This window comes from Phalangium opilio, unplaced genomic scaffold, assembly GCF_054372755.1.
Source record: "Phalangium opilio isolate 3A_F unplaced genomic scaffold, DU_Popi_V2 ptg000002l_1, whole genome shotgun sequence".
NCBI lineage: Eukaryota > Metazoa > Arthropoda > Arachnida > Opiliones > Phalangiidae > Phalangium > Phalangium opilio.
The window spans coordinates 11,164,573-11,192,005 of record NW_028324144.1 but is presented as its reverse complement, the minus strand read 5'-3'; the positions used below and the strand labels follow the sequence as shown (position 1 = coordinate 11,192,005).

At 39.5% G+C, this 27,433-nt stretch overlaps 2 protein-coding genes across 2 annotated transcripts; one reads left to right on the top strand and one right to left on the bottom strand.

Annotated features, from left to right (window-relative positions):
• Positions 1 to 4,701: 4,701 nt before the first annotated feature.
• On the top strand, positions 4,702 to 7,611 carry LOC149719758 (uncharacterized). Its single transcript, XM_089861762.1, has 2 exons — positions 4,702 to 4,842; positions 5,772 to 7,611. Exons 1-2 carry the CDS (start codon positions 4,739 to 4,741, stop codon positions 7,609 to 7,611), a joined length of 1,944 nt encoding a protein of 647 aa, XP_089717888.1. The 5' UTR covers positions 4,702 to 4,738.
• An 11,802-nt stretch (positions 7,612 to 19,413) lies between these two features.
• Positions 19,414 to 20,367, bottom strand: LOC149719757 (zinc finger BED domain-containing protein 4-like). Its single transcript, XM_089861761.1, has 2 exons — positions 19,704 to 20,367; positions 19,414 to 19,649 (listed from the first exon to the last, which is right to left on the bottom strand). Exons 1-2 carry the CDS (start codon positions 20,365 to 20,367, stop codon positions 19,414 to 19,416), a joined length of 900 nt encoding a protein of 299 aa, XP_089717887.1.
• Positions 20,368 to 27,433: the final 7,066 nt, after the last annotated feature.

Genomic DNA, 27,433 nt, shown 5'->3' with positions numbered 1-27,433 from the left:
CCTGAAGTTCGCCCGCAGATTGTACCCGAGGACATTGAAGACAATGTACTAACTATTTTTGAGGAAGATCCTACAACCAGCACCAGGATCATTGGCCGCCAATTAGGTGTAAATCATGTACTCGTTTGGAAAATCCTTCGTGGACACCAGTTCCACCCATACCATTTACAAAAAGTACAACCTTTAAACGAAGGTGACTGTCCAAGAAGAGTAGCTTTCTGCCAGTGGTTTTTGGCACAAGTAATAGACTTGGACTTTCCACGTATTTTGCTGGTCTCTGACGAAGCCAATTTTTCGCGTGGCGGTGTAATTAATTTGCACAACCAGCACGAGTGGAGCCAAAGAAACCCACACGCGACACGCGTAAGGGCACATCAGGTGCAGTTTAGTTTGAACGTGTGGTGCGGAATTGTAGGCGATTGGTTAATTGGACCCTTTTTTATGCAACCAAGGTTAAATGGGGAGGCATACTTGAGATTTTTGCAGGACAATTTACCAGACCTTCTCGAAGACGTACCGTTGGACCTCCGACAAAGAATGTGGTTCATGCACGATGGGGCACCGCCACACTTTAGCCTTCGAGTAAGACAGCATCTTGATGTCGAATTCCCTTTGAGGTGGATAGGTCGAGGCGGAGCTATTGATTGGCCAGCAAGATCGCCGGATCTCAACCCATGTGATTTTTTCCTGTGGGGCCATTTGAAAGACTTGGTGTACCGTAGTGAAGTTCGAGATGTCCAGGACTTAAGACAAAGAATAATTGATGGGTGTGATAACATCCGCAACACGCCAGGAATCTTCGAACGTGTTCGCGAGTCGTTTAAAAGACGCGCGCAAGTTTGCTTAAACGTTGAAGGAGGTCATTTTGAACAATTTTTGTAAATGCTGATGTTTTGTAACCGAAGGAACATAAAACAAAAAGTCTAATTAAACAAGTAACTGGCGTTTAAGGTGCAATAAATTTGTTTGGGATTATTATTTTTGTAAAAACGTTATTAATACGAGAACGAATAATGTTAGCGGCCCTTTAAACCACTTCACTAGCTGTTAATTTCTTCGTACATAAGCTTATGGTAAATTAGAAAACAATTTGTCCAAAGGCATAATACCAGTTCCACATATCGGCAAAATTCCATTGTTTTAAGGCCAACTTTGGAGAGTACATAACTCTGAAACGGGGGGCTTTCACCCAAAAGTTCATAGAACATTTTTGACTTCTTTTGACCCGAAGAACACGCCTGTTAATTTGTGCCAGACTTCTCCGAAACACCCTGTATGTGTGAATACACTGATTCACAGAACCAGTGGCGTAGGAACGGGGGTACAAGGGTACATTATACTCCCCTAAAATTCTACTAGGGCTCCTAAATAGGTCAGAAAGGGCGCCAAATTTATATTCAAAGGGCGCCAAAATGATACTGAAGTGAGAATATTTTAGAAAGTATCCCATTTTATCCTATAATTTCACTAATCTTCCTATATTTTGGGGATTTTGGAATAATTATTTATAATCCCAGCTGTATGACGTTTGAAACGCAGAATCAGCGACATCTCATTTGGTCAGATCAAGAAGTTATATCAGTATCTCAGAGAGAAGATATAAGATGCCTTTGTATTCGCGCGCCATAGTCCCAGTCCCCCTTTCAAAATACAAGGGGGGACGTAAAAGGAGGCGCCGGGCTTTTTCGCTCTCGTCAGTCGGAAATTTTCCTCACTCGCGTCGCCGCGCTGACGTGAGTTTTCAAGAACCAATGAGATGCTGGTTGTAATTTAGAGACGGGGATTGACTGCGGACCTACGTTAGGACTGGAGATAAAGCTGGAAATCTGGCGAATTTATACGTCGTTTACCAGGCAAATTCCAAGGGGGCTGCCATTGCGTCTTAGTAGTTTTTGAAACCGCCATCTAGCGTCGAAGTAAAGCGTAAAATTCGGTATTTTTGTCCCTTTAAACGTCGGTGCTTAGAGCCATCTAGCGTTCAAAAGCAGGAAGTTCAAAACCATCGTCTGAAATCCTTTGGCACGGTGAATCCGGTGATTTGAACATATTTTTTAATTCTCATTGGTAATTAGTATGTTTTGAAAAATAAAAGTGGCAAGTTGGGGTAGAACATGTTCCGTTCTTGGCTGTAAAAGTAGTGATAGGGATTTAAGGGAGTGGAGATCGCGCGTTTGCAAACTTCATTCGGGGCCTGACAAAGGGTTAACTCTGTGTCATAAAGACTGTTGTTGTCCGACAGTCCGCGGCCATTTTTAAAATACGGAATAAAATCAAAGTACAGAATTCGCTCACTAGATGGCGCTTATCAAAAACTACTAACATTTAAGAAGTGGGAGGTAACCTCGTACATCGCGTATATCTTCTCTCTGAGATACTGATATAACTTCTTGGTCAGATAAAAAAATCGCGGAGCTCGCTTCGCTCGCTCAGGAGATTTTTGCCTTCCATTTTGGCATAATTAAATTTAAAGAATTTTTGGAGATTTTATTTGAAATGATAGCAATTACTTTGAATTCTGAGCTGCACTTCAATTTAATTTCGCCTGAGATTTTTCATCTGAAATGTCAAAGCTCACAGATTAAGTTCACAGACCTTTAAAATATCTATAATTATAAATATCGGTTTTCAGTGAAAAACGCGAGGGGTCCGACGTTCCTTCAAATCTCGTACAGTATAAGATTTTAAATCTTGAAATCTTAAAAATCTTCAAATCTTTCAAATCCCAGAAAATCTTATAAATTCTTGATAAATCTTTAAATCTTTCAAATCCCAGAAAATCTTATAAATTCTTGATAAATCTTTAAATCTTCACAAATCTTTCAAATCCCAGAAAATCTTATAAATTCTAGATAAATCTTTAAATCTTTCAAATCCCAGAAAATCTTTCAAATCCCAGAAAATCTTTCAAATCCCAGAAAATCTTTCAAATCCCAGAAAATCTTTCAAATCTCAGAAAATCTTTCAAATCTCAGAAAATCTTTCAAATCTCAGAAAATCTTTCAAATCCCAGAAAATCTTTCAAATCCCAGAAAATCTTTCAAATCCCAGAAAATCTTTCAAGTCCCAGAAAATCTTTCAAATCCCAGAAAATCTTTCAAATCCCAGAAAATCTTTCAAATCCCAGAAAATCTTTCAAATCCCAGAAAATCTTTCAAATCCCAGAAAATCTTTCAAATCCCAGAAAATCTTTCAAATCCCAGAAAATCTTTCAAATCCCAGAAAATCTTTCAAATCCCAGAAAATCTTTCAAATCCCAGAAAATCTTTCAAATCCCAGAAAATCTTTCAAATCCCAGAAAATCTTTCTAATCCTTGATAAAGCTTTCTAATCCTTGATAAAGCTTTCCCAATCTTTCAATCTTCAACCCATAGTCTTTCATTCTTCAAATCAACGTTCAAATCATTCTCAAGCTTTAAATCCACACAGAAAGTTATCCCACGTGACTGCTACATTTCTTGAAGCGTTCTCATAGCTGACTACATAAAGCCCGTATGTTCCCGGGGTTTAAGCATGGAACCCTCCCGCGAAAGGACTTCATAGACTCTTCCATTTACTAGCCTTGAGTCAACCGTTCCATAACTTCCATTTCCATTCCCCATTTTGGACGATACCAAATTGACTGTTTTTAAAGGGGTGATTACTGGTATCGCTCGAAAAAACGTTATATATGGCATGTTTTCAAAGGAGTTTGGCGCAGCTTGTAGCTCCTACAGGGAAGCACGAAAGGGGAACGGTGTGGTTATTTCCCATTGCTAAATTCCATACTCAAACCTTTGTAACACTGCTTAAAAGTTCGTCAAACTTGCAGCTGGAAATATTAGCTTTAAAATTAAAATATTAGCTCGGATAAGTTGCTAATTGTTAAGGATAAATTTATTGAACTGCAAATCGTGATTTATTGTATTGCGAATGCTCAATGGAAACTCAAACGTCAGAAGAATTTTTTGAAGAACAATTTAAGAGACTACCACAACAGGTATCCAAATGCTTACAAATGACGGGTTACGACAATAAGGACGCTTTAGTCCTCTTGAAAGACATTTCGCAAATAGAAAAATACTTAAAATCGAAAGGGCAGTTTTTACTTAAAATATCACGTAATGACGCTGAGATTGCACTTGGAATTTTCAAAAGCATACCAGAGGAATTTGAATTTATGCCCGGTCACCGCGCTATATTAGATTGCTTTGTACGGAAATTGAAGTTTCTAGAACATTCTTTGGAAACGGATAAGGCGCCACAACCACCACATAAGCGACTAAAATGCTCTATTAATGATTCTAGTTGCGAAATTCAACCAACTAAAAAATCAGAAAGTTCTATGAGTTTTGACGAAATAAACTCAAAGATTGTCAAAAATCTAATGGCTTGGTCAAAAAAGCAGGAAGGAGTACATGTTCAACAATTAACGGAAAATATTCATTATCGTGTGTCTGCAAGTCAGTCGCCGGAGATCTCACCAATCATTATCTGTCTATGTTGCAATGCGAAGTTTCATATTACTATTACAAAAGGATATGTTGTACTTTCAAATTTTACTAGGCACATAAAACAATGTCCTAAACTGAAAAGGAGCGGGAGTTTGTTAAAACAACTTCAAATAACAAATTCATTTTTACCAAAATGCGTAGAAATTGAAGATCCAAGCACTTCCAGTCAAGGTATGAATTGCTTACTTTTAATTGCACAATGTTAAAAGAGATTTTAAGTAAAATTGATTTGTGACTTAGGTAATTTAATGTGTAACCTTAATGAAAATGTGAACCATTTGGAAACTGAAGGAAACGAAAAAGATGAAGATATAAGTTCCAGGTGCTCAAGGCATGAAGACACTGAGGAGCGGTAGGTTCTTACACACCTTGGCCTGTATAACGCAAACAAAACCATTTTCCTGTATAACAAGCTAGTCGTACTTAGTATTTTCTTGTGTAAAGCTTTGCAAGTAAAATATTTTTTTCAAAACTGTGGGTACATTAATCAGATATTAGTTATAGTTAAATCATGGGCATAAACCAAAAGCGCTTTAAATGGTGGGTGTAAAGGAAAATCGTCGGATTTTTTTATCTAGTCTTCTACTAATTATTAGCCTTATCTGCATAGTGAAACATCCAGAAAATACCTACGAATTAGTATGAGATTTCACAGATAATTTGGAATTTGCGCCTCCGACCAATTACGTAACGCCCTGCCTTCTTGCTTACCAAATTCCCGTGAAACACTAGATTTCTCGCACCATGATTATCACATTGCTCGCAAATTTTATCAAATCTCGGGATAAATTTCATTCGACTTGGAGCGCACCATGGGAATTTGTTAATAAAAAGACGGGGCGATTGGTCAGAGGTGCAAATTCCAAATTATCTATGAAATCTCAAACTAATTTAAATTTTAAAATCATTCGGAGGTATTTCCTGGATGAATGACTTGATTTTCCATTTCACCCTCCCTTTAAAGAAAAAGTTAGTTATTCGGTTGTGGACTGGGTGGAAAACTTTGAAATGGATTATGAAGTGCGGGGGTATGGGAAGGAAGGTACTTATGACCTGGATTCTTACTCTGCAAACCGATTTTTGCTCCTCCCACCTCATGTCGCGTGCAATTACTACAGTGACCAATATTTTACTTTTCCTTCCATCCCGCCCCTATTTCTTTTCAATTATTTTCCTTTAACCATGCATAAATCTATGGCATAAAATGACATTTCTTGGGGAAATCAAACGCTATATAACGGATATCCTTATATGCGTCCCATAATTGGTATATGTTGATAGGAAAACCGACCACCAAGCAACAAATACGTCGGGGACGAGATGGTCCAGAGAGGAAAGACTCAAGAGAAGTCTTCGTAAATCAGCCCAAGATTGTGCTAAAATCACAAACTACTTTCCGTGTCTTGACAAAATTGAGCAGTTAATTCGAGAAAATGAATCGCTTAAAATTGAACTGAAACATCAATTTAGTGGCAATGGCATAGTGGTCCAAGAAGGTTTGGAACCTAATAATCTTTTACGCCAGCTTTATGAAAACTGTATCAAGAACACCAAAGCCAAGTCCCCTAGGCATGATGATGTTATCAAAAATTTCTCAAAATTGTTGCTGATATGGGCAGGAAAACACTGCTATGAATTTATTTCAAAAAACGTCGGTCGGGCTATTCCAAGTGTGAGGCAAGTTGAACGGTTAATTGCTTCTACTACTAAAGCTAACGAGGGGGAAATAAGAATTGAAGCCTTACAAAATCATCTAAGAAACTATGGAGATGAAAAGCGTCTGGTAGTGTTGAGCGAGGATGCAACTCGCTGTACAGCTAAAATATCTTATGATTCCGAAACAAATCAATGCGTTGGTTTTGTTCCTCCCCTGGACAGCAATGGTTTGCCCATTCCAGGATCTTTCCCATTTAGCGATTTGGAAAAAGCTCATAACTACATGCATTCTTCAAAGAAAGCTGAGCTAGTGCACGTTGTAATGGTTCAAAGTTTGAAAAAAGGAGTTCCACCATTTGCATTGATGATTTTCGGAACCGATAATAAATATGGAAAGAAAGTCATCCAGTCACGCTGGAAATACGTAGTCAGCCAGCTTAAAGAAAATGGAATCACGGTTCTTGCAGTGTCTTCCGACGGAGATCCAAAATATTTACAAGCCATGTGTGAAAGCCATCGCAACAATAATGTGGTGTCAATAGCAGATATGATTTTAAATGCCCGGGATGCGTCGATCGCGTCTTTTCCATTGCTTTTCTTTCGAGATGCGGTCCACCTAGCAGCGAAAATGCGCACAAGACTTGTTCAGCCCAGCAACGTTCTGGCTATGGGAAGTAAGATTTGTAGTAAAGGATACCTCGACATTCTTTTTGAAGAAAAATCAAAACTTGATCACGGGTTGAAGGAAAGTGACTTGGACGTCAAAGACCGTCAAAATTTTGCAGCTGCGGAAAGACTTTATTCAGAAAAAACAATTGAACTGTTAAAAGAGATACCAGGTGCTGAAGGAACGGCAACATACCTCCAAATAATGAGATATTCTGTTCTGCCGTTTTTAAAGAATGATCTTTCTGTGATTGAGAGAATTAAAATGTCTTTCTGTGCTCTATATTTTTATAGAGGGTGGAAAGCATGGCTATCGCATCATGCGCAGTTTACTGTAAAGAACAATTTTATTACTCGAAACGCACACCTGTGCGTAGAAGTAAATGCCTATTCGCTCTTATTGTTTAATCACCGATTGCGAAAATCAAATTGCAAGGAAGCTTTCCTTCCAACGCTCCTTGGAAGCCAGCAATGTGAAGGCTTTTTCAGAGCATCACGAAGCATGACTTCGGTGTTCTCAACCGTAGTCAACTTTTCAGTTCACGAATTACTGTACCGATTGAGAAGATTGGATGTTCAAATGGAATTATCCACCGAGGACAACCATATGTTTATTCCAAGAGATAAGAAAAAGATTTTGATTGGTGTAAATGAAACTTCCGAGGAATTGGCAGATCTGGTTGATATATCCATGAGTCCACCGCATCAGTATCTGAACAGCGCCCTATTGTCACTACTCATCCGAGACCCCAACGAAAGAAGAAACGCCCGAGTCGATATTGTGACTAATGAAATCTAGGGAACCTTTATTATTTTACACATAAGTTAAATGAACATTAACGAACTCTAGTATTAACAGTATTCTAATAAAGTATATGAACTTAAAATCTTAATTCCTGTATAGCAAGATCAAACGAATCAGCTTTTTTTTCGTAGTAATCCTCTAGAGTTAAACAATGTAAAAAAAAAGGGAGGTATTGTCATGTACGGTAAAATAATAATAGATAGAATGCTTATGTCAGGCCTAGAACAAATATAAGACAGTTAGCCTTGACCCAACCGTAAGAAGGAGCTCTGAGATAAACTATATGACGTCAGAATACGAGTTGATATGTAGAGGTAGCTAAAGAGATATTAATCACTTCATGTACGGGCTTCCTTTGTAAACGTTTAGAATCTTAACTACGGACTGTTTATTAAACTATAATAAACTTATTGATTTTATCTAGTGTTATTACTTCGTGTAACGAACATAACACAAGTAAAATCTCTTCCGTTACAAATGGAGGCTCCGACGAGAAATACGGGATTCGCGACGCCCTTCTCTCGCGTTCCGTTCGGACGATCTTTTTTCCCACTCGTGCCCTTGTTACCGCGCTTTCTGACTTGCCGTGCCGTCTCTTATGCCGTGCCTCGCCGCCGTCTCGTCTTTTTTCACGGGGTGGTCGGACCCCGTCCGGATATTCGTTGCTGCCCGCGGTTTCAATCCCGCCGTACTGTGACCGAGACGACTTCGAAATCTTCGCGTCCCCATGGGATCGCTAAGCCTAACTGCCTCGTGGGATGTGTTCGTTAGCCTTCAGAGTTAATTAATTTAATTGAACTTAATTACATTGCAACAGTAATAGTCGGATTTAACCTTAAATGTCATCGAACTTTTTCCTCGATTTTAAATCAAGCCTTTTTGAACACGGAAATAGCGGAACTCTACCAACAGTCACAAGATGTCGAACTTAATGAACGTGCCCCAACCTAACTTGTTAATACCGAAGTCTCGCGTAATTTCGGACTATTCCGGTACCCAGACGAAACGTATCGTAACAAGATGGCCCACAACCATTAACTTCCGACGTAATAGTGTTACGCGTAGTAAAACTCTACTTCCCACCATACCAAATCGCACGTCTGCGGATTCCACAATCACCGGCAAAGAAGTGCGACACTAACCAGAGACCCCAAAAGGACTTCACCACCGCAGATCTGTCGATCCAGTAAAGGAATTCACCACCGCCGATCAGACGATCCCGGAATGGACATTACCACCGCAGATCTGACGACCCTGGATAGGAATTCACCATCGCTGATCCGACAGATCCCGGATAGGAAATCACCTCAGCAGATCTGACGATCCAGGAATGGATATCACCGCCGCTGATCCGATGGATCCCGGAACGGAAATCCACACAATCAAGTACCCCCAACCGACATCTACTCCAGAACCTTCAAGACAAAATCCATGTCCCAGAACTGACGAACACTTCGAATCTCCAACGCCACCGAACTACACCCCACCATCTCCAAGGCGGAATCCATCATCAACACAAGAAGACGCACTATACAGCCTAGCTTACAATCCGTTCATTTATGTTAACTTAACTTATACCAATGTATAATTTTTCTTTGGGGGGTAGAATGCAACGGTTTAGGCCTACCGTTGCAGACGACAGTGGACGGAAGCGTCAAATTTTCAAACCGCTGGTGTATGCTCAGTCCACTGCCGTCTTGTAACTACCTCGACCCCACGTATCTCCGGTTGCCACCCTTCCCCCTTTGCGGAAAAGAGTTAGCATCCCTCTGGGATTATATAAAAGAAAGATTTTATGTTGTATAAAGCAGTTCTCATTCAGAGTTCTCATTTTGCAGTCTCATCTACACCCGGGAAAATATAGTTCTTATCGTTTTGCTGAACCTCATGGTTCAGACACTATCCCTTATGATTTAAAATTTACTTTAGTTTATGTTAATAAAAGTCAAAGAGTTTTTGATTATCAATATGTCGTTTAATTATTACGGTTTCAAGAGATAGTCTCCAACCACGGATCTCAGAAAGCGGCACAACCAATAAAGACCTCGGTAATATAATTTTAACACTTAGCGTTGTGACGACGGTCCTCCTTCCATTATAAGGATTGACTGAACGCCTTGTTAACGGAATGAATGAAGGGACAAGTAAAATCTCTTCCGTTACAATATAATATCAAGAAGACGTTCATTTTCTATAGTAAGAAATCACCTTTTTCCGCAGATTTTTATGTGTAGGCAGGGATAGATTTAATTTTAGAAGTAGGAATGGAGAATAGAGTATAATCTGGGCGCGCGTCAAAGTCCCAGACCCCCTTCCACGGGAAGGGGGTATGAAAGAAGAGGCGGGTCTTAGCGACAGAGGAAAAAAGGAATTAGGTATTTTTCGCCGTCCCCGTCAGCAACGTCATAAAAACGCAATTTAAGTGAGCCAATAAGATAATTTAAACTTTTCTTTACGTGTTGGAGGGAGGGGCTCTATTCTGGCTATACTAACCGTTCTCCATTCCTACTTCAAAAATTAAATCTATCTACGGTGTAGCTGAATGTAAATGCAAACAAGTGCGCAGTCTCTATTGCACATTTTTTTTTCACGAGCGCAGTTTTGGTGAATGGCGTAGCTGCTCTGATTCAACTAGTTCCGCTTATGTGGAGGGTTATAGTCTCTTTTCAAAGGGGGGGGGGACGTAGTATCGTCTGCTTTAAGGCGAAACATCCGGTATTTGGATCCATCCAAAGACGTTAGAAAGGACTTCACCGTTAGCAGTCCACCAAAGTCCTTTTGTTTGAGGCAAATCTAATGTCGTTGTTGTCCATATTCCGAATTGAGAAAAAAAGGTGTTCAAACACAAGACTATTTTCGTACCGAATTTTTTATTTGTGATGTACGGGGAGTGAAAGGTGAAATGGTCAAATACTCTTTGAACTTTGACCGCAAATCAATAAGAGTAAATTAATGTATTACATACTGGCTAAAAATCTCAATAATTATTCATGTCAACTCGTAGATCAATTCATATTCACTTGTTAGAAGTTATATGACTTATACCAATATACCACCGTTCGCCTAGAAAATAAATATAAATCGGATTCTGATGTTGGACGTTTTTTATTTTTTTCCACAAGTTAAGCCTTGGTAAATTTCTTTTTTTATAGTTTTCTAGTTTCTTGAGCCTCAAAAGGGTCCAATTATTGATTTGTACAATCCTCTTAAGTTTTCTTTTTCTTTTCCTGCACTTCTTCAATGGGGAGAAGTTCGTTTTCTGATAATTGGTAGGAGAGAGCGTCTCTAATGAAGATTTTTTTTTTCAGTCTGACATTTTCATTTTATTCGTTGCTTGAAGGCGCGATTAATTAAAATTAATTAAAAAATATGATATGAGAAGGAGGGAACGACGTACTAGATCGCCTAATTAAAATTTTTAGTGTCACGGAAAGGTATTACACTGTCACCGCGTTTGCAGTTGCCAAATTGTAGTAAACATTTTCGCAGTAATTCGCAAAATTTCATTACCCGTCAATCGTTAAGTAGCCATTATTCCTTCATCGGCTAGCAATCCATTGATTCTTCCATTCACTAGTTATCGCCGATCCCACTTAGACACCAATGTGTAATTATAATTATGTGTGTATAATTATTGGTTTCTATCTACACCACCATGTGCTGTTCTTCCGTCTATACCACATAGACACCATTCCATACTCAATTGGGTTCTAAGAACACCAACTATGCACTTCCGTCTATACCACATACAACACCAATCTGTATTTACTAGCTTATTCTAATCACAACGCCACGCTTTAGTTTTCCGTCTATAGACACCAGTCCGCACTCATTGGATTCAAACAACAACACAATCTACTAATCTTCCGTCTATATTGCATAGACACCAATCTGCAACATTGGCTCATCATCGTTAGAGTTAAGATATACGCGGCGATTGGCTAGGGTTACGAGAAACGTCTAAGGCAGGACTTCACCAAAGGTTTACGCAAATGGAATTTTTCTTATCCCCCATTGGGAATCGTTAGCCTTATATACCCTAAATTTCCAAAAATTATGAAGAAAGGCATACGTTAGAAGTCAAACGTTAATAATAACAACGTTTCAAATAATTTTAGGAATAACTTTTCTTAAAACGATTTAACTAGAATTAAGTTTAAATACTAACGATCAAAATAATTAATTATAAATTATCGATAAAAACAAGGTTAGGGAATAGCAATAGAACGTTGCATATTCAGGTATATATGTTCGTAAATAAGTTTTCCTCTCGACTCGGAGAGGTAATATTTTGGTTTCCCAAAATAATGAATCCGGACGGCTATCAGATCTAAAACGTGCAATGCAAAGGTCATACTCCCTTTTCAGTTCGATTGAGACCGATCATATACCCTTAAAAATATCTCTCGTTTCCATCGTTGGAATTATTTAATGATATGCACAACTCTTTCGATATAATTAAAATTTCCTAGTATTAGTTTTCAGTTCCTCGTATATTATAAATTAAAGGAAAAATTCATCCTATAATTTCGAGAGAAGTGTACCCCCACAAAGCGGGGTAAGTATAACGTCATTCTTCCCAACATCGGAACATTTGGAGCAAGGTTACTAAACCGAATGACATACGCGATAAATAGTTCCCTCATCTTTAACTCTATTAGCGCATAATTATTTGCCAAGGCGCATGCGCTTGTGGATTTTAGTCCCACGTCAAGACTAGGTTTGTGGGTTGATTGCTGAGGATTTCGTATCAAACAGTTATAGAATTTACCCTGCACGATCCCACCCTACAGAGTCGTCTGCTCGTTAGCGTGTCGGCACATTTGCTCCACAGTTTTGTATTTTGGAAATATTTAACTTAATTACTTAACTAATTATTACTTAAATTAGTTTTAAATTGTGTGTTATTTATGCTTTTCAAGCATTAGATGTTGTAATAGTTTAGTATTTTTTGAAGGATAATGATTTTGGTCTTCTTAACCAAGGCTAACTTTAGTTTTCTAAGTTGGTCAACGCCAGCCTCAGTACTACCGATTTTTCGAGTGCTATTTCAATGGTTTTGGTGCCGTCATAGATCAACTCACTATGCCTACCCTACCGCGTACACCTTCTAAGGTGCCGGTACACTCTGTGATCACCGACCCTTCGGACAATTGTCAACCTGTTAATCTAACTCCTCCGCGGCTTGTTGGCACTTCTTCAACCCCCACACTGACATCTCCGTCCTCTGGACAGCCTCGCTTTAAATTGTCTACTTGCTCGACTTGCAACCATAGTTTTCTCGTCTCTGTGACTTCGGTCATATTGCCTTGTCCCCTTTGTGTACTGGCCCTAACCTTGGATTCTCTTAAAACTGGTGTTCGTAAACTTCAAGACACTGTGTCGCAAATAAGTGACCACACTGCTACAAATGGAATAGATCTACTGACCTTATCAAGTAATATCAAGGCAGTTGATGCCTCCCTGACCAACACTATCAAGGAGTGTGCTACCCTCCTTAACGATTACCTTGCCACTACTGTCCAATATCCATCCTCGCGTCCAACGTTCAACTTCCCTCCAATCCCCACGAATTCCTTGGTTCTCCCCTTAAGTGAATTTATTTGTGACCCTAGCGACCCTTCGACTCCTCACTCTATTAGATGTAAAACAATCACCAGGTCATGATGGTATCCACCCTAACCTCTTAAAGGCCCTCTCTTAGCTCTACCACTTTACTTTGCTCATAGCGCGTTCCTTTTCTTCGTGTTCTGTACCCACTGCCTGGAAAGAAGGCAATATCACTCCTATACATAAAAAAGGGTCCAGGGCCGATCCCGCTAATTACCGCCCTATTAGTTCCTTAACCCAAATCTCGAAGTTATGTGAACGTCTCGTTCATGAACAATTGCGTTCCTTTCTCGAATCGAAAAACTTTTTCTCCCCTTATCAACATGGTTTCCTTCCCCGTCGTTCTTGTCTCACAAACTTACATTTTGCCACGAATGAATGGACTCAGTGGTTGGATGATGGTCACTCCGTTCACGTTCTATATCTCGACTTTAGTAAAGCTTTTGATTCGATCCCTAACTGTGCCTATATCCATGCCCTCGAGGTTGCTGGTGTCACGGGTAACGCCCTTGCTTGGCTCTCCCACTATTTTCTCAACAGGCGTCAGCGAGTTGTCCTCCAAGGTGTCACAACCGACTGGCAGTATGTTGAGAAGGGGGTGCCCCAGGGGTCCATCTTGGGTCCCCTCCTTTTCAACATATTTATTAACTCCATGCCGTCAGTTGTGAAACACTCTTCTATTATCCTTTTTGCCGATGACGCCAAGCTTTATCGTCGTATCCGTAACTCCACGGATCAAACCTTGCTCCAACTTGATCTGGATGCACTGGTTCACTGGGGTATCGCAAACGGACTCTCATTTAACGTCACTAAGTGCAAAACTCTCCATTTAGGTCGCCGTAATCCCCTATTCGACTACTCTATTAATGCTACAACTTTAGCCACGACCTCTTGTGAAAGAGACTTAGGGGTATTTATTGACCCCCTTCTCAAACATTCCGTTCACACACTTAAAATTTCTAAGCGTATTAGGAGTCTGACAGGTATAATCCGCCGTAACTTAAATTTTAGGTCCATACCCCTTATTAAAACGCTCTACAATTCATTAGTCCTTCCTCTAATTGACTATTGTTCACCAGTTTGGTCCCCCCATTTATTAACTGATATCCACTTATTACAAAAGGCTCAAAATGCTTACTCCAAGCTCCAGCACAAACTTAGTAACTATCCAGCCCCCCAACGTCTATCTACATTAAACATTGACCCTATCACCATACGACACAAAATCAACAATCTGTGTTTAGCATTCGATATTGTCCATCGTAACCTTGATTTGGACCCCTCACTATTTTTCACCCCCTATTCCAATACAAGAACTCGTGGTCACTCACAGAAATTAACTAAACCACGGGTCGCGACTACTTTCCGCCAAACGCATTTTGCCAATTCTGTCATTGATGATTGGAACTCTTTGCCTAATGATATTATCATACTCTCTACCAAATCTCAATTCCGTCGTCATTTCATAAACTTTTTTCGCGCTACTTTGTAACTTTCATTTCCCTAGGTTCCTCACTGTAGTGTTAGTTTTTTTTTATTATTATTCTGATTAACCAACTTATAATGTACCATTTTATTGGTATTATCTTTATTATCTTATCTTATTTTATCTTATTTTATTTTATTTTATTTTTTTTCTACATATACATGGTTTTAATTAATCTCGTGTTGTTATTTTTGCCCAATGCTATTGTACTATTTGATCCTGACTACTTGCGTGTTAATGTTTTCTTATTTTGTAATTACACTTAATTTTTCTTTCTCTTGACAATTTGTAACTACGTACGTGGCCTATTTACACGTCACTTTGTTGACTTTGTGGGCAATCATTCAATCATTCAAATAAATAAATAAATGCCCATCTGAAGTTTGACGAGCGGGAAAGCAAACAAAAAGGGGCATTAGCCTAGGAAGAATCATGTTACTTACATAACTAAAGTATCAAGAGGATACAGAGTCAGAGTGTCATCCTTCTATTATCACCTTCTGGTAATGAATATTCACTAACAATATTAAAGAAGATACCAACAAGAGCGTACGCGCGTTAGGCTTCAGTGTGATCTATGTAGACACTAAACACGAAATAGTCTTTGGACCAACCCCCTAGCACCAATTTAAAATATTCGTTGTTTGATATGTCTTTGAAATGAAAGAAGAAAAATTCCAGGACGCGTCTTTCCTTAAAAATTAAGCTATGATTGCCACGTTGAACTTCTCAGTGTTGCTTTATCCTTTATCTGATATAAACATACATATAGCTAATCGCGATCAAATTTGGCACAAACACCGCTGGAATTATACAGACAAGTTGTGTGTCAAGCAGCTGGGAACCACTTCGTAGGTTTGAGAAAAGGTAATTCGATGAAATATAAAAAATAATACTTATTCCACGCGATCGAAGTCGCCGGTAACAGCTAATATAGCTTTGAAAAGGCGAAAAATTAAAATTCGCTGTCTTTAAATCAGTTGCTTAATGAAGTTGCTTAAGGCGGTTCCCCGCTATTTCCCCGCAAACGACGCGTCGCTCACGAAGAGTCCCTTGTAATCGCTGCAATCGCAATAGTTCTAAAGTTAACCGGTGGATTTCATGCCACGTTAACAATTACATTAGTCTTGGATTCGATTCGGCAAAAAGCCAAAAAGACCAAAATTGTTGAGTGAGTTTGGAAAGTTAAAAGAAAGAACAAATTTAAACTTTTGCACCAAACATTTGGTCCAAAATATTTTCTTTCTTACCAGATTTAACAACGGGTATTCATACGCCAAGGGTTTCTATTGTAGCAAAGTAGAAAAACACCTTTTCGATTCTTTATTGGCTGTAAGATAACACTCCTTAATTAGGTTACGAAAATTTGTTAGCTTTCGCGCCTTGATAGCGTGTGACTCTAAAACTGCAAAGTTCCTTCCTCTGATGGAATCAAGTGCATTTTTAACCTTACTAGCATTATGGGAATCATTAAGTAACGCATGGTTTCACAATTCTAACGCAGGCATCGACATCCGAAGTGCGCCACTTTGCAAGGAAAAGGTCGCCTTTAGATATAATGAAGGCTTTGTGGATAGTAGTATGGTTGTCAATTATAAACGACACCTTCTCTAGCGGCTTCCAAGATTCGATAAATCTCTTATTGTCCAATGGGGAAGACGTCAACAAGAGCGACAGAGATGGACGCACTCCTCTATTCCTGAGTTCACAGAAAGGGTATTTGGACTTGGTCAAATTTTTGCTGGAAAAAGGAGCGAATGTTGAAGCTGCCGACAAATTTGGACAAACGCCGTTATTCGCGGCGTCAGAAGGCGGACATTTCGACGTCGTCAAATTCCTAGCAGAAAACGGAGCTAAAGCTGAAACGGCTAACCGATATGGACAAACACCGCTTTTTTGGGCTTGCAGAAGAGGAAATTTAGATGTCGTTAAATTCTTAGTGGAAAGGGGAGCTAGAATTGAAGTGGCGAACAAAGACGGAGAAACAGCGTTATTAGCGGCTTCCAGATTTGGACATTTAGATGTGATTTCCCTCCTCTTTGGTGAAATTCTTAGTAGAAAATGGAGGTGAAATTGAAAGACCGGACAATGACGGAAAAACACCGTTATTAGCGGCTTCCAAATTTGGACATTTAGATGTGGTTAAATTCTTAGTAGAAAAGGGAGCTAAAATTGAAACGTATGACTACTCAGTAAAAACACCGTTTTTTTGGGCTTGCGTTAGTGGAAATTTAGATGTCGTTAAATTCTTACTAGAAAAAGGACCCGAAGTTGAAATGGTGGACACATTTGGACTAACACCGTTTTTTTGGGCTTGCGAAAGTGGAAATTTAGATGTCGTTAAATTCTTTGTAGAGAAGGGAGCTTAAGTTGAAACGGCTGACACAATTGGACTAACACCGTTGTTTTTTGCTTGCAAAAGTGGAAATATAGATGTAGTTAAATTCTTAGTGGAAAAAGGAGCTAAAGTTGAAACGGCTAGCAGATATGGACAAACACCGTTTTTTGGGGCTTGCGGGTCTGGAAATTTAGATGTCGTTAAATTCTTAGTGGAAAATGGAGCTAAAATTGAAACGACTGACGTTGACGGAAATACACCGTTATTCGAGGCTATCAATAGTGGAAATTTAGATGTCGTTAAATTCTTAGTGGAAAAGGGAGCTAAAATTGAAACGGCTAACAGATATGGACAAACACTGTTTCTCGAGGCTTGCCTTAATGGAAATTTAGATGTCGTTAAATTCTTAGTAGAAAAGGGAGCTAAGATTGAAACGGCGAACGAATGGGGAGAAACACCGTTTTTTGGGGCTTGCAGAAGTGGAAATTTAGATGTCGTAAAATTCTTAGTAGAAAAGGGAGCTAAAATTGAAACGGCGGACGACATAGGACAAACACCGTTATTCGAGGCTTGCGGAAGTGGAAATTTAGATGTCGTTAAATTCTTAGTGGAAAAGGGAGCTAAATTTGTAAAAGCGGACAAATATGGAAGAACGCCTTTGTTTGTGGCTTCCTTTTTCGGGCATTTAGATGTAGTGAAATTGCTCGTAGAAAGTGGAGCACAAGTGAGACACGCGGATAAATCAGGCCAGACACCCTTATTGGGCGCTGCATACAATTCGAAATTGGAAGTTGTTCGATTCTTACTCGATAATGGTGCCGGTATTGGCGCGATTGACCAACTTGATTTAAACGCGATAAGAAACGAAGAAATTAAAAACATGTTATCGGAGCACATAGCAAAAATAGCGCGTTTTAAGAATAAGGACGAAGCGGAAGCCGAAGCCCAGTCGCTTATTGCGCAGAAAAATGATTAGATTAGCAAAGGCGAGAAAAGATAGAGGAACTGAAGACTGAAGTTGCAATTGAGTCCGAGCTGACCAAGGAGAATGTAACTCCACGTCATCACTTATCGAAAATAATTAGCTTTTAGATATAATAACTTGTATGATCCACAACACACTATATCGTTTAATACTTTTATTAATATATGAATTATTACTTTTCTATTATGGGCAATATTAACAAAGCACTATAAACTTTCGCGTCCACTATCGGATAACATTGCTTGTATTTACGAATAAAAACTATATACTTTGAAGTAATATAGTGAGTTCCATTATTATAATTTTTATATCGAACATAATAGGCATAAGATGAAGATATTTGGAGATTTTTATGCCTAACTTTCTAAATGTTATATTTAGAAATACCTACGTCATATATTGGGAACATTCATTATCAGTCACCATTTCCTGTAAACAATCTAAGTGGGGTCCAGAAGTATTGCATTCCAACGTTTTTGGTCCCAATTTAACGCGTCAATAGTATTAAGCTTAGCAAAGGCCCATCTTTAGGAGTGTGTGTGGGGGGGGGAACATTCACGGATAATTGGCATTTAAATTGAACATTTCCCCTCAAAGAGAAGACGGAAAATTGGGGACCAAATCGTCGCAACAGCCTTGCAAAATTTCTATACACTCTGCTTAGTGTTCGTACGGGGTAAAAATTTAATCGGGGTCGCTGTCGAGGTCGGGGGCAGGTTATCCCCGAAAAAAAACAAGTCGGGGTCGGGGTCAGACATCGCATGCTGAAAAATTTTGGAAAAATGATAAAAAAAAATCGTTAAATTTCTGGGTGTTTGGAAAGAAGCTTTATTAACATACAGATTCGAACTCAGTCTCAGAGAGACTCATCACTCCAATTATCAGTCTCCGGCTCAGTTGGGGTCGTTGGCAGTGGCAAAACCCATGGGGTATCAAGAACAATGGAAATGGCTTTGGCTTGTTCATATTCCTTAACAACTGCTTCGATTTCATAATTCATAGCCCTCTGATTATAATAAAGCCAAATTAGTTTTTCTGCATTTTCTGGCAAGAGGCGATTTCTAGAGTCTGTGATCGTTCGTTTTCCCACTTTAAACTCTTTTTCCGAAGAAACGCTACTAAGTGGGGCGCTAAGATATTGTCTAGCCAATGTTGCTAAATCTGGAAGAAGTTTTTCTTTGGCTTTCCAATATTTAGAGGGCACCTCTAAATTTCGTTCTAAGAAAGTACTTTCCACTTGCCGAGAAGACTCAACTGCTATATCATTTTCTGTTATCTCCATCTGCGTGTCCATGACTCTCGGCCGTCATCTTTAGGAGTTTCCATTGAGCTAGGCTCAGGCTCAGTAGCTACTTTAATTGCTTTAAATGATTTCTCTCAATAGGATAAGGCTTTTGAATGTTCGTTGGAAGACCTACCATACGGAGAAAAACTGAAGCTTGGACTATCGAGGCGTTGTCTATTACTGGCTCGAAGTCTTAGCGCGCATTTCGCAGAAACTAACTCTCTAAGTTTCTCAACGGCGTTAGAGTAGTGTTCCTCATTTCTGAACCATGCTTTATGCTTGAATCGAGGGTCCAAAAGAGTAGGCGATTCGGTAGCCGTCAGACATACTGTTCCCGTGGGTCAATTCCAAAGAGATATATGATCATTGTAATCAATCATACTGTCTTGTGTAGAAACCACGAACTGCGCATTCAACTGCATTATTTTCGCGTACATAGATTTAGCGTGTGTAATAACTTCACTGATACAACTTTGCTCATTTTCTGCCATTAATGTTGATTCATGTACCAATTCTAAGAGTTTGCACAACGGCCCAATCAACTTCCAATCGTTCGCAGTTAATTTGCTCTTTCCTACTTTGATACCTGTTGATTCTAGCATACCAAAGGCAGATATGATTTCTTCTTTCATTAAGAGTATTCTTTGCAGCATAGCATGCTTACTGTTCCATCTTGTGGGCTGGTGTTTAACTAAGTGTAGAAATGTTTTTCCGTGGTTTTCAAAAGCTTTTCGCAGAGAATCCTTGAAATTGAATTTGTAACTGAAGTCTTGAACCACTGACGATGCTCTAGATATCAAGTCTTTCACCGTTTTCTGGGCTAAAATTCCCTTTGAAACAATAAGGTTAAGTAAATGCAAGAAACAGTTCGCATCATCGATTTGGCCAATTCGCATGGCGCAAACCATATTTATCACAGAATCTCTCAAAGCCAAGTGAAGACCTTCTTCTTTCAAACCCCAACGCTGCCTGATTTCTAGTAGCTCTGCATTAATATTCTTCCCAGTGTGTCGACTATAAACCGGCTTACATTGCAAGACAGCCATTTTTCGATTCCACGATTCGTCAATGCACTGCCTTCTCTAATACTAGGCCTTGCGATAAGAATAAAAGGGGGTGGCAGTTAGGATTTCACAAATGACGCTAGATGTCGCTTTTCTGAGGTTTTAAACTGGCGGCAAATTCAAAACTAAGGGAAATTGTTAGCAGTGTCGAAGTGTAATCTGCTAAGTTCGTCTCGAAAAAGAAAGCAAAAAACCGGTCAATAAACCGGTTCATGATGCTGAACGGTTTCCGAGTTCGAAAAATACTAGTTTAAATTTGGTGTATGTTTTGACACGTGTCAATGGCGTCTGCATGGAAATTTCAACCCATCACAGCCCTTAAGTTTTTCCCAAAAACTTCCACTGCCAATGAAATGCCTTAAGTTTGATTTGGATTGCCCAATGAGCGAGCTTAGGAGAGGTAGGAGCAGATTTCTTTGGCAGCTGAATTCGGACACAGACGTTATCTCCAATATTTTAATTATCCACTTCTCTAATTTAGCAGACGATGTGCCCTGGTCAATGGTCATGGACCAGGTTATTTGGTCTAGTTTAAAAAATCCTTATTTCCCTTCCTGGTCCGCCATAGTACGAGACTGCGCAGTACGAATTTACTTTCGTCATCGCGAAAATTCGCCTCAGAAAAGAGCCATCTAACGGTTACTAAGCCTAAATTCAAAATGGCACATAAAAATGCATCTGTTGTACATTTCAAGGCCTAGTATTAGAGAAGGCAGTGGTCAATGAAATGAATTACAAAGCTTAAATACGAATCTTGGGTGGGTGAGGTCCACAAATCTGTATCAAAGCAATACCACTGTATATCTTTAAGCATCTCCTTTAAGGCCGACTTCCAACGAAAAGGGTTCTTACGAACTGAAAACCGAGCATCGAGACTAACAATGGAGCGACCGTGCCGATTTTTGAATCCCCGCTGGGGCAAAAGTTGGAACGGTTCTAGCGAACTGAAGATGGACAATAGAAATCCTTTTAAATTTATTTCCTCTTGAATTTTTGCTTTCCCCTGAAGGAAATTCTCTATTGTGTATCTTCAGTTCGCTAGAACCGCATTACACGGCTTTCAGTTAGCTAGAACCCTTCCATCTTTTGCCCCAGCGGGAGTTCGAAAATCGGCACGGTCGCTCCATTGTTAGTCTCGATGCTCGGTTTTCAGTTCGTAAGAACCCTTTTCGTTGGAAGTCGGCCTTTTAGCTTCCATCCTAAAGCGTCAAATATCAATGGCCCCACAGAAAGCCTCAACCTTCCCTCGTGTGGCAATGCATAGCGCTGAGGTAACTTATTCACTGCTTCTATAAAAGCTCGAAACCTTTCATTTTCCACTAAGTAAAACGGCAGGGAAGCATCGGCTAACCAAACCATTAGTAACCTATCAACTGTTGGCATCTGCCTTGGATTTCCATAATACATGTCAAGCGGTCCAGGTCCCGACTTACAACTTCTTGACCTTGAGTTTCTTGACCCCCTGTCACAAACAGCTGATGACGTGGGTGAAAGGTACATTAATGTGTCATCCTCGTCAGTTTCTGCACTTCCAAACTTCCACCCTTTTCATGGTCGGGAATAGAAACCTCTAATTGATTTAATTGTTTAGCGGCGGTGCCGGCGTGGCATTCGTCCAATTTCCCACTCGGGCCTCTTCTGGAGTTCGAAGAAGATTCGCCACTTGATTGAATTCCCATTAAATCATAAACTGATCTTTTCTGTTTGTTGGTTTCTTCTTTGTCTCTTTGTACTATATAACTTGCCGTTTTCGCCTTAACATGTTTGGATGGATGAATATTTTTCAAATGATCCCAAAGGTTTTTTGTTGATCCATGCTTTACTGATAAGCCTTTCTTACAGTAAAGGCACACCGCTTTGGGGTCCGCTTTCCCTTCTAAAGGCTTATCTAAATGCTCCCAAATCACTGACACTTTAGGCATTTTGTATTTTCGACTTTTAATTCGGTAAATTCTAAAAAAGGTCGCTTATTTGACGCAAAATTTTCGTATCACACTTACCTAGTGACTCTTAGCTAGTAGGCCAGAAACTGTAAAAAAGCCCAATAAATTCCGACTTTCCGAGCTACGCAGCTACGATTCCCACGAAAGACCACTGCCATTACAAAAGACGGGGGAGGGCCGCCGATCCACGAGAGGGAGGATGGTGAACTTTGGAATTTTGGTGACTGTTTTTACTGTATTTTGTTTGTTGTTAGTTACCCCCTTGCCCATTTTTTTCATAAAAGAGAAGCGGAGCACTTATTTGAGACGAATGAGAAGACTGTTTTTGGCGCAGGACAAAAAATAATTTGCTAAAACTAACCTAACCAAAATCTAACCCCGAAAAAAACCCCGACTACATTTTACATGTAAGGTACCGGGGTCGGGGGAAAAAGTCGGGGATCCCCGGTTTTCGGGGTCGGCTCTGCTGCAAGTAGAGCTGCGCCTACTTACACTCGAATGACTACTAATGGAAAATCCGTCTCCTTGAATAGTACTAACAAGAGGTTCCAAGGAAACCCTTACAATTTTGTCGCGCTTTCTAATGTATTTTAGCAATGTATAATGAACTCCATATTGATATAATAGCAAAGGATAATTATTACAAAAACTATATTTAGGCACTGTATAATTAATGCCTTACTTATATACAGTAACATTGCTAATTAATATTGAAATCGTATATAGAATATCTCCTCAACAAAAGCCGAGATACAACAAACCCCAAAAAATCCTTATTTCTCAGCCTGTTCTCATGCGGCTCTGTCGACACAGGCCAGATGTCCAGTTTAAAAAAATCCTTATTTCTCAGCCTGTTACGGCTACAATGACAGGGAGCCGAACATAAAGAGGTCACACAAAAGACACGTGTCCTTGGAATGACACATATTAGTTTAAAACACGTTTCCGCACAATTTAAATGAGATCATAGTGTTTAGCAGACGGCATAATTAATTTTAAACTTTTTAGGACGGTCTGAGACAAGGACTAGGCAGTATCCCCGTCGGCGTTACAGCGTCACTTTCGGCGAAAATCAGCCAAATAACGATGAAACCGAATTAAAAAATTAAACACTGTTAGCGGAATGCAGTGAGCAACAAAAAATGTCGAGTCCGCACGTTTAATTACCGAAATTCAAAGAATAACAGCGAAAACATGAGAGTGGAGGTATTTTTAGTAAGGTCTCAAACACAGTTATAGAAAAAGCCCCGTCATGAGTCCCGAGGAACAAACAATACGAGCTTTTCCAAGACCTATGGCAAAACGCTGCCAGTAGGTAAAACCAAAAGACGGCGATAACACGAAAAATAGTTTAAATCACTGAAAATTAAGATTGATTACCGTTAACGGAAGGCTTTAGAAGTCGTTATGTGCAAAAATCCGGAAACAGAACGAACAAGGAACCGAAATTTGAATGAAATAACCGGAGCGCGAGTGAAGCGGCGAACTTATCATAGATGGCGACAAAGTCGCTTGTGATAAGGGAGTAGTTTAAAGAGACGACGACGAAAAAATGCGACGACGAAGGCGGAGCTAATCTTCCGATTTATGTCTCCGTAATATTTTGACTCCATCATAGATGGCGACAAAAAAAAAAACTAAGAAATATGGTAGACTATAGTGCGCATGACACGCCGATAACGTTCCTCAATTTCCCTCTACCTTCGAATCCCTCTTAAACCATCTAATATCCCTGGTTTCATAATGAATTCGTGCAACGTTGCATATAGGTCATACTCCCTTTTCAGTTCGATTGAGGCCGGTCATATTCCCTTAAAAACATCTCTCGTTTCAATCCTTGGAAATATTTAATAATATGCGCAACTCTTTCGAAATAATTAAAATTTCTTAGTATTAGTTTTCTGTTTCTCGTATCTTATCAATTAAAGGAAAAACTCATCGTTTAGTTTTCGTTTTTTCAAAATGAAATACAAAAATAAGTAATGAATATTCACTAACAATATTATAGAAGATACCGACAATAGCGTACGCGCGTTAGGCTTCAGTGTGATGAAGCTAAGCCGGGGACCCGTGGTACAAGCTGACCACTAATAAGACACCTGAACGATACCCGTCTGGTTGTAATATTTACTTCATCCCATATAATTTCATGTACCAACCCCGAATTCATTTAATTGTTGGTATCGTCTTTAATATTGCAGACGAATTCATAGCACCAATTTAAAATATTCGTTGTTTGATACGCTCTTTCAAATGAAAGAACAAAAATTATAAGACGCGTGTTTCCTTTAAAATTAAGCTATGATTGCCACGTTGAACGTCTCAGTGTCGCTTTATCCTTTATCTGATATGAACATATATATATATAGTTATAGTATAGCGATCAAATTTGGCACAAACACCGCTGGAATTATAGAGACAAGTCGTGTGTCAATCAGCTGGGAACCAGTTCGTAATTTTGAGATAAAGGTAATTCGATGAAATATTAAAAATAATACTAATCCCACGCGATCGAAGTCGCCGGTAACAGCTAGTTGCTTTATAAAGGCGCAAAATTAACATTCGCTGTCTTTAAATCAGTTGCTTAATGAAGTTGCTTACGGTGGTTCCCCTTTATTCCCCCATAAACGACGCGTCGCTCACGGAGAGTCCCATGTAATCGCTGCCATTGCCATCACAATAGTTCTAAAGTTAACGGGTTGATATCAGGCCAAGTTAACAATTATATTAGAGCTTTGACTTGGATTCGATTCGACAAAATGTCAAAAATTGTCGAGTGAGGTTAGAAAATCAAAAGAAAAACCAATTTAAACTTTTGCCCAAACATTTTGATCCAAAATTCTTTTTTTCTTACCAGATTTAACAACGGGTATTCATACGCCAAGGGTTTCTATTGTAGCAAAGTAGCAAAACACATTTTCGATTCTTTATTGGCTTTATGATAACACTCCTATATTAGGTTACGAAAATTTGTTAGCTTTCGCGCCTTGATAGCGTGTGACTCTAGAACTGCAAAGTTCTTTCCTCTGATGGAATCAAGTGCATTTTTAACCTTACTAGCATTGTGGGAATCATTAAATAACACGTGGTTTCACAATTCTTATATAGGTATCGACATCCGAAGTGTGCCTCTTAATTGCACAGAAAAGGTTGCCTTTAGATATAATGATTAAGGCATTGTGGATAATAGTATGGTTGTCAATTATAAACGACACTTTCGCTAATGGCTGCCAAGATTCGATAAATATCTTATTGCCCAATGGGGAAGACGTCAACAAGAGCGACAAAGATGGACGCACTCCTTTACTTCTGAGTTCGCGGAAAGGGTATCTGGACTTGGTCAAATTGTTGCTGGAAAAAGGAGCGAAAGTTGAAACTGCTGACAAATTTGGACAAACATCGTTGTCCGCGGCTTCAGAAGGCGGACATTTCGACGTCGTCAAATTCCTAGTAGAAAACGGAGCTGAAATTGAAAGAGCGGACAATGACGGAAAAACACCGTTATTTATAGCTTCCAGCAATGGGCATTTAGATGTGGTGAAATACTTAGTGGAAAAGAGAGCCAGAATTGAAGTGGCGGACCAATGGGGAGAAACACCGTTATTAGCGGCTTCCAGAAATGAACGGTTAGAGATCGTTAAGCTTTTAATAGAAAAGGGAGTTAAAATTGAAACGGCGGACAAACGGGGAGAAACACCGTTATTCCGGGCTTGCAGACGTGGAAATTTAGATGTGGTAAAATTCTTAGTGGAAAAGGGAGCTAAAATTGAAACAGTGGACAAATTTGGACAAACACCGTTTTTTGGGGCTTGCAGGAGTGGAAATTTAGATGTCGTTAAATTCTTAGTGGGAAAGGGAGCTAAAATTGAAACAGTGGACAAATTTGGACAAACACCGTTTTTCGAGGCTTGCAAAAGTGGAAATTTAGATGTCGTTAAATTCTTTGTAGAAAAGGGAGCTAAAATTGAAACGTCGGCCAAGCGGGGAGAAACACCGTTTTTTGGGGCTTGCATAAGAGGAAATTTAGATGTCGTAAAATTCTTGGTGGAAAAGGGAGCTAAAGTTGAAACGACTGACAAAAACGGAGAAACACCGTTTACTTGGGCTTGCTTTAGTGGAAAATTAGATGTCGTTAAATTCTGTGTGGAAAAGGGAGCCAAAATTGATACGGCGGACAAACAGGGAGAAACACCGTTTTTTTTGGGCTTGCAGAAGTGAAAATTTAGACTTGGTGAAATTCTTAATTGAAAAAGGAGCCAGAATTGAAGTGGCGGACAAAGACGGAGAAACACCTCTTTTAGAGGCTTGCAGAAGAAGAGGAAATTTAGATCTCGTCAAATTCCTAGTGGAAAACGGAGCTGAAATTAAAAGAGCGGACAATGAGGGAAAAACACCGTTATTAGAGGCTTCAAGATTTGGACATTTCGATGTGGTGAATTTCTTAGTAGAAAAGGGAGCCAGAATTGATTTGGCGAGCAAACGGGGAGAAACACCGTTATTAGAGGCTTCAAGATTTGGACGTTTCGATATCATGAAATTCTTAGTAGAAAAAAGAGCTAGAATTGAATTGGCGGACAGCGTCGAAACAACACCGTTACTAGTGGCTTCCTATAATGGACGTTTCGATGTGGTTAAATTCTTAGTAGAAAAGGGAGCTAAAATTGAAACAGCGAACTATTTCAGAGTAACACCGTTATTTGGCGCTTCCAGTTCTGGACATTTAGAGATCGTTAAGCTCTTAGTAGAAAAGGGAGTTAAAATTGAAACGGCGGACAAACGGGGAGAAACACCGTTATTCCGGGCTTGCAGACGTGGAAATTTAGATGTGGTAAAATTCTTAGTGGAAAAGGGAGCTAAAATTGAAACAGTGGACAAATTTGGACAAACACCGTTTTTTGGGGCTTGCAGGAGTGGAAATTTAGATGTCGTTAAATTCTTAGTGGGAAAGGGAGCTAAAATTGAAACAGTGGACAAATTTGGACAAACACCGTTTTTCAAGGCTTGCAAAAGTGGAAATTTAGATGTCGTTAAATTCTTTGTAGAAAAGGGAGCTAAAATTGAAACGTCGGCCAAGCGGGGAGAAACACCGTTTTTTGGGGCTTGCA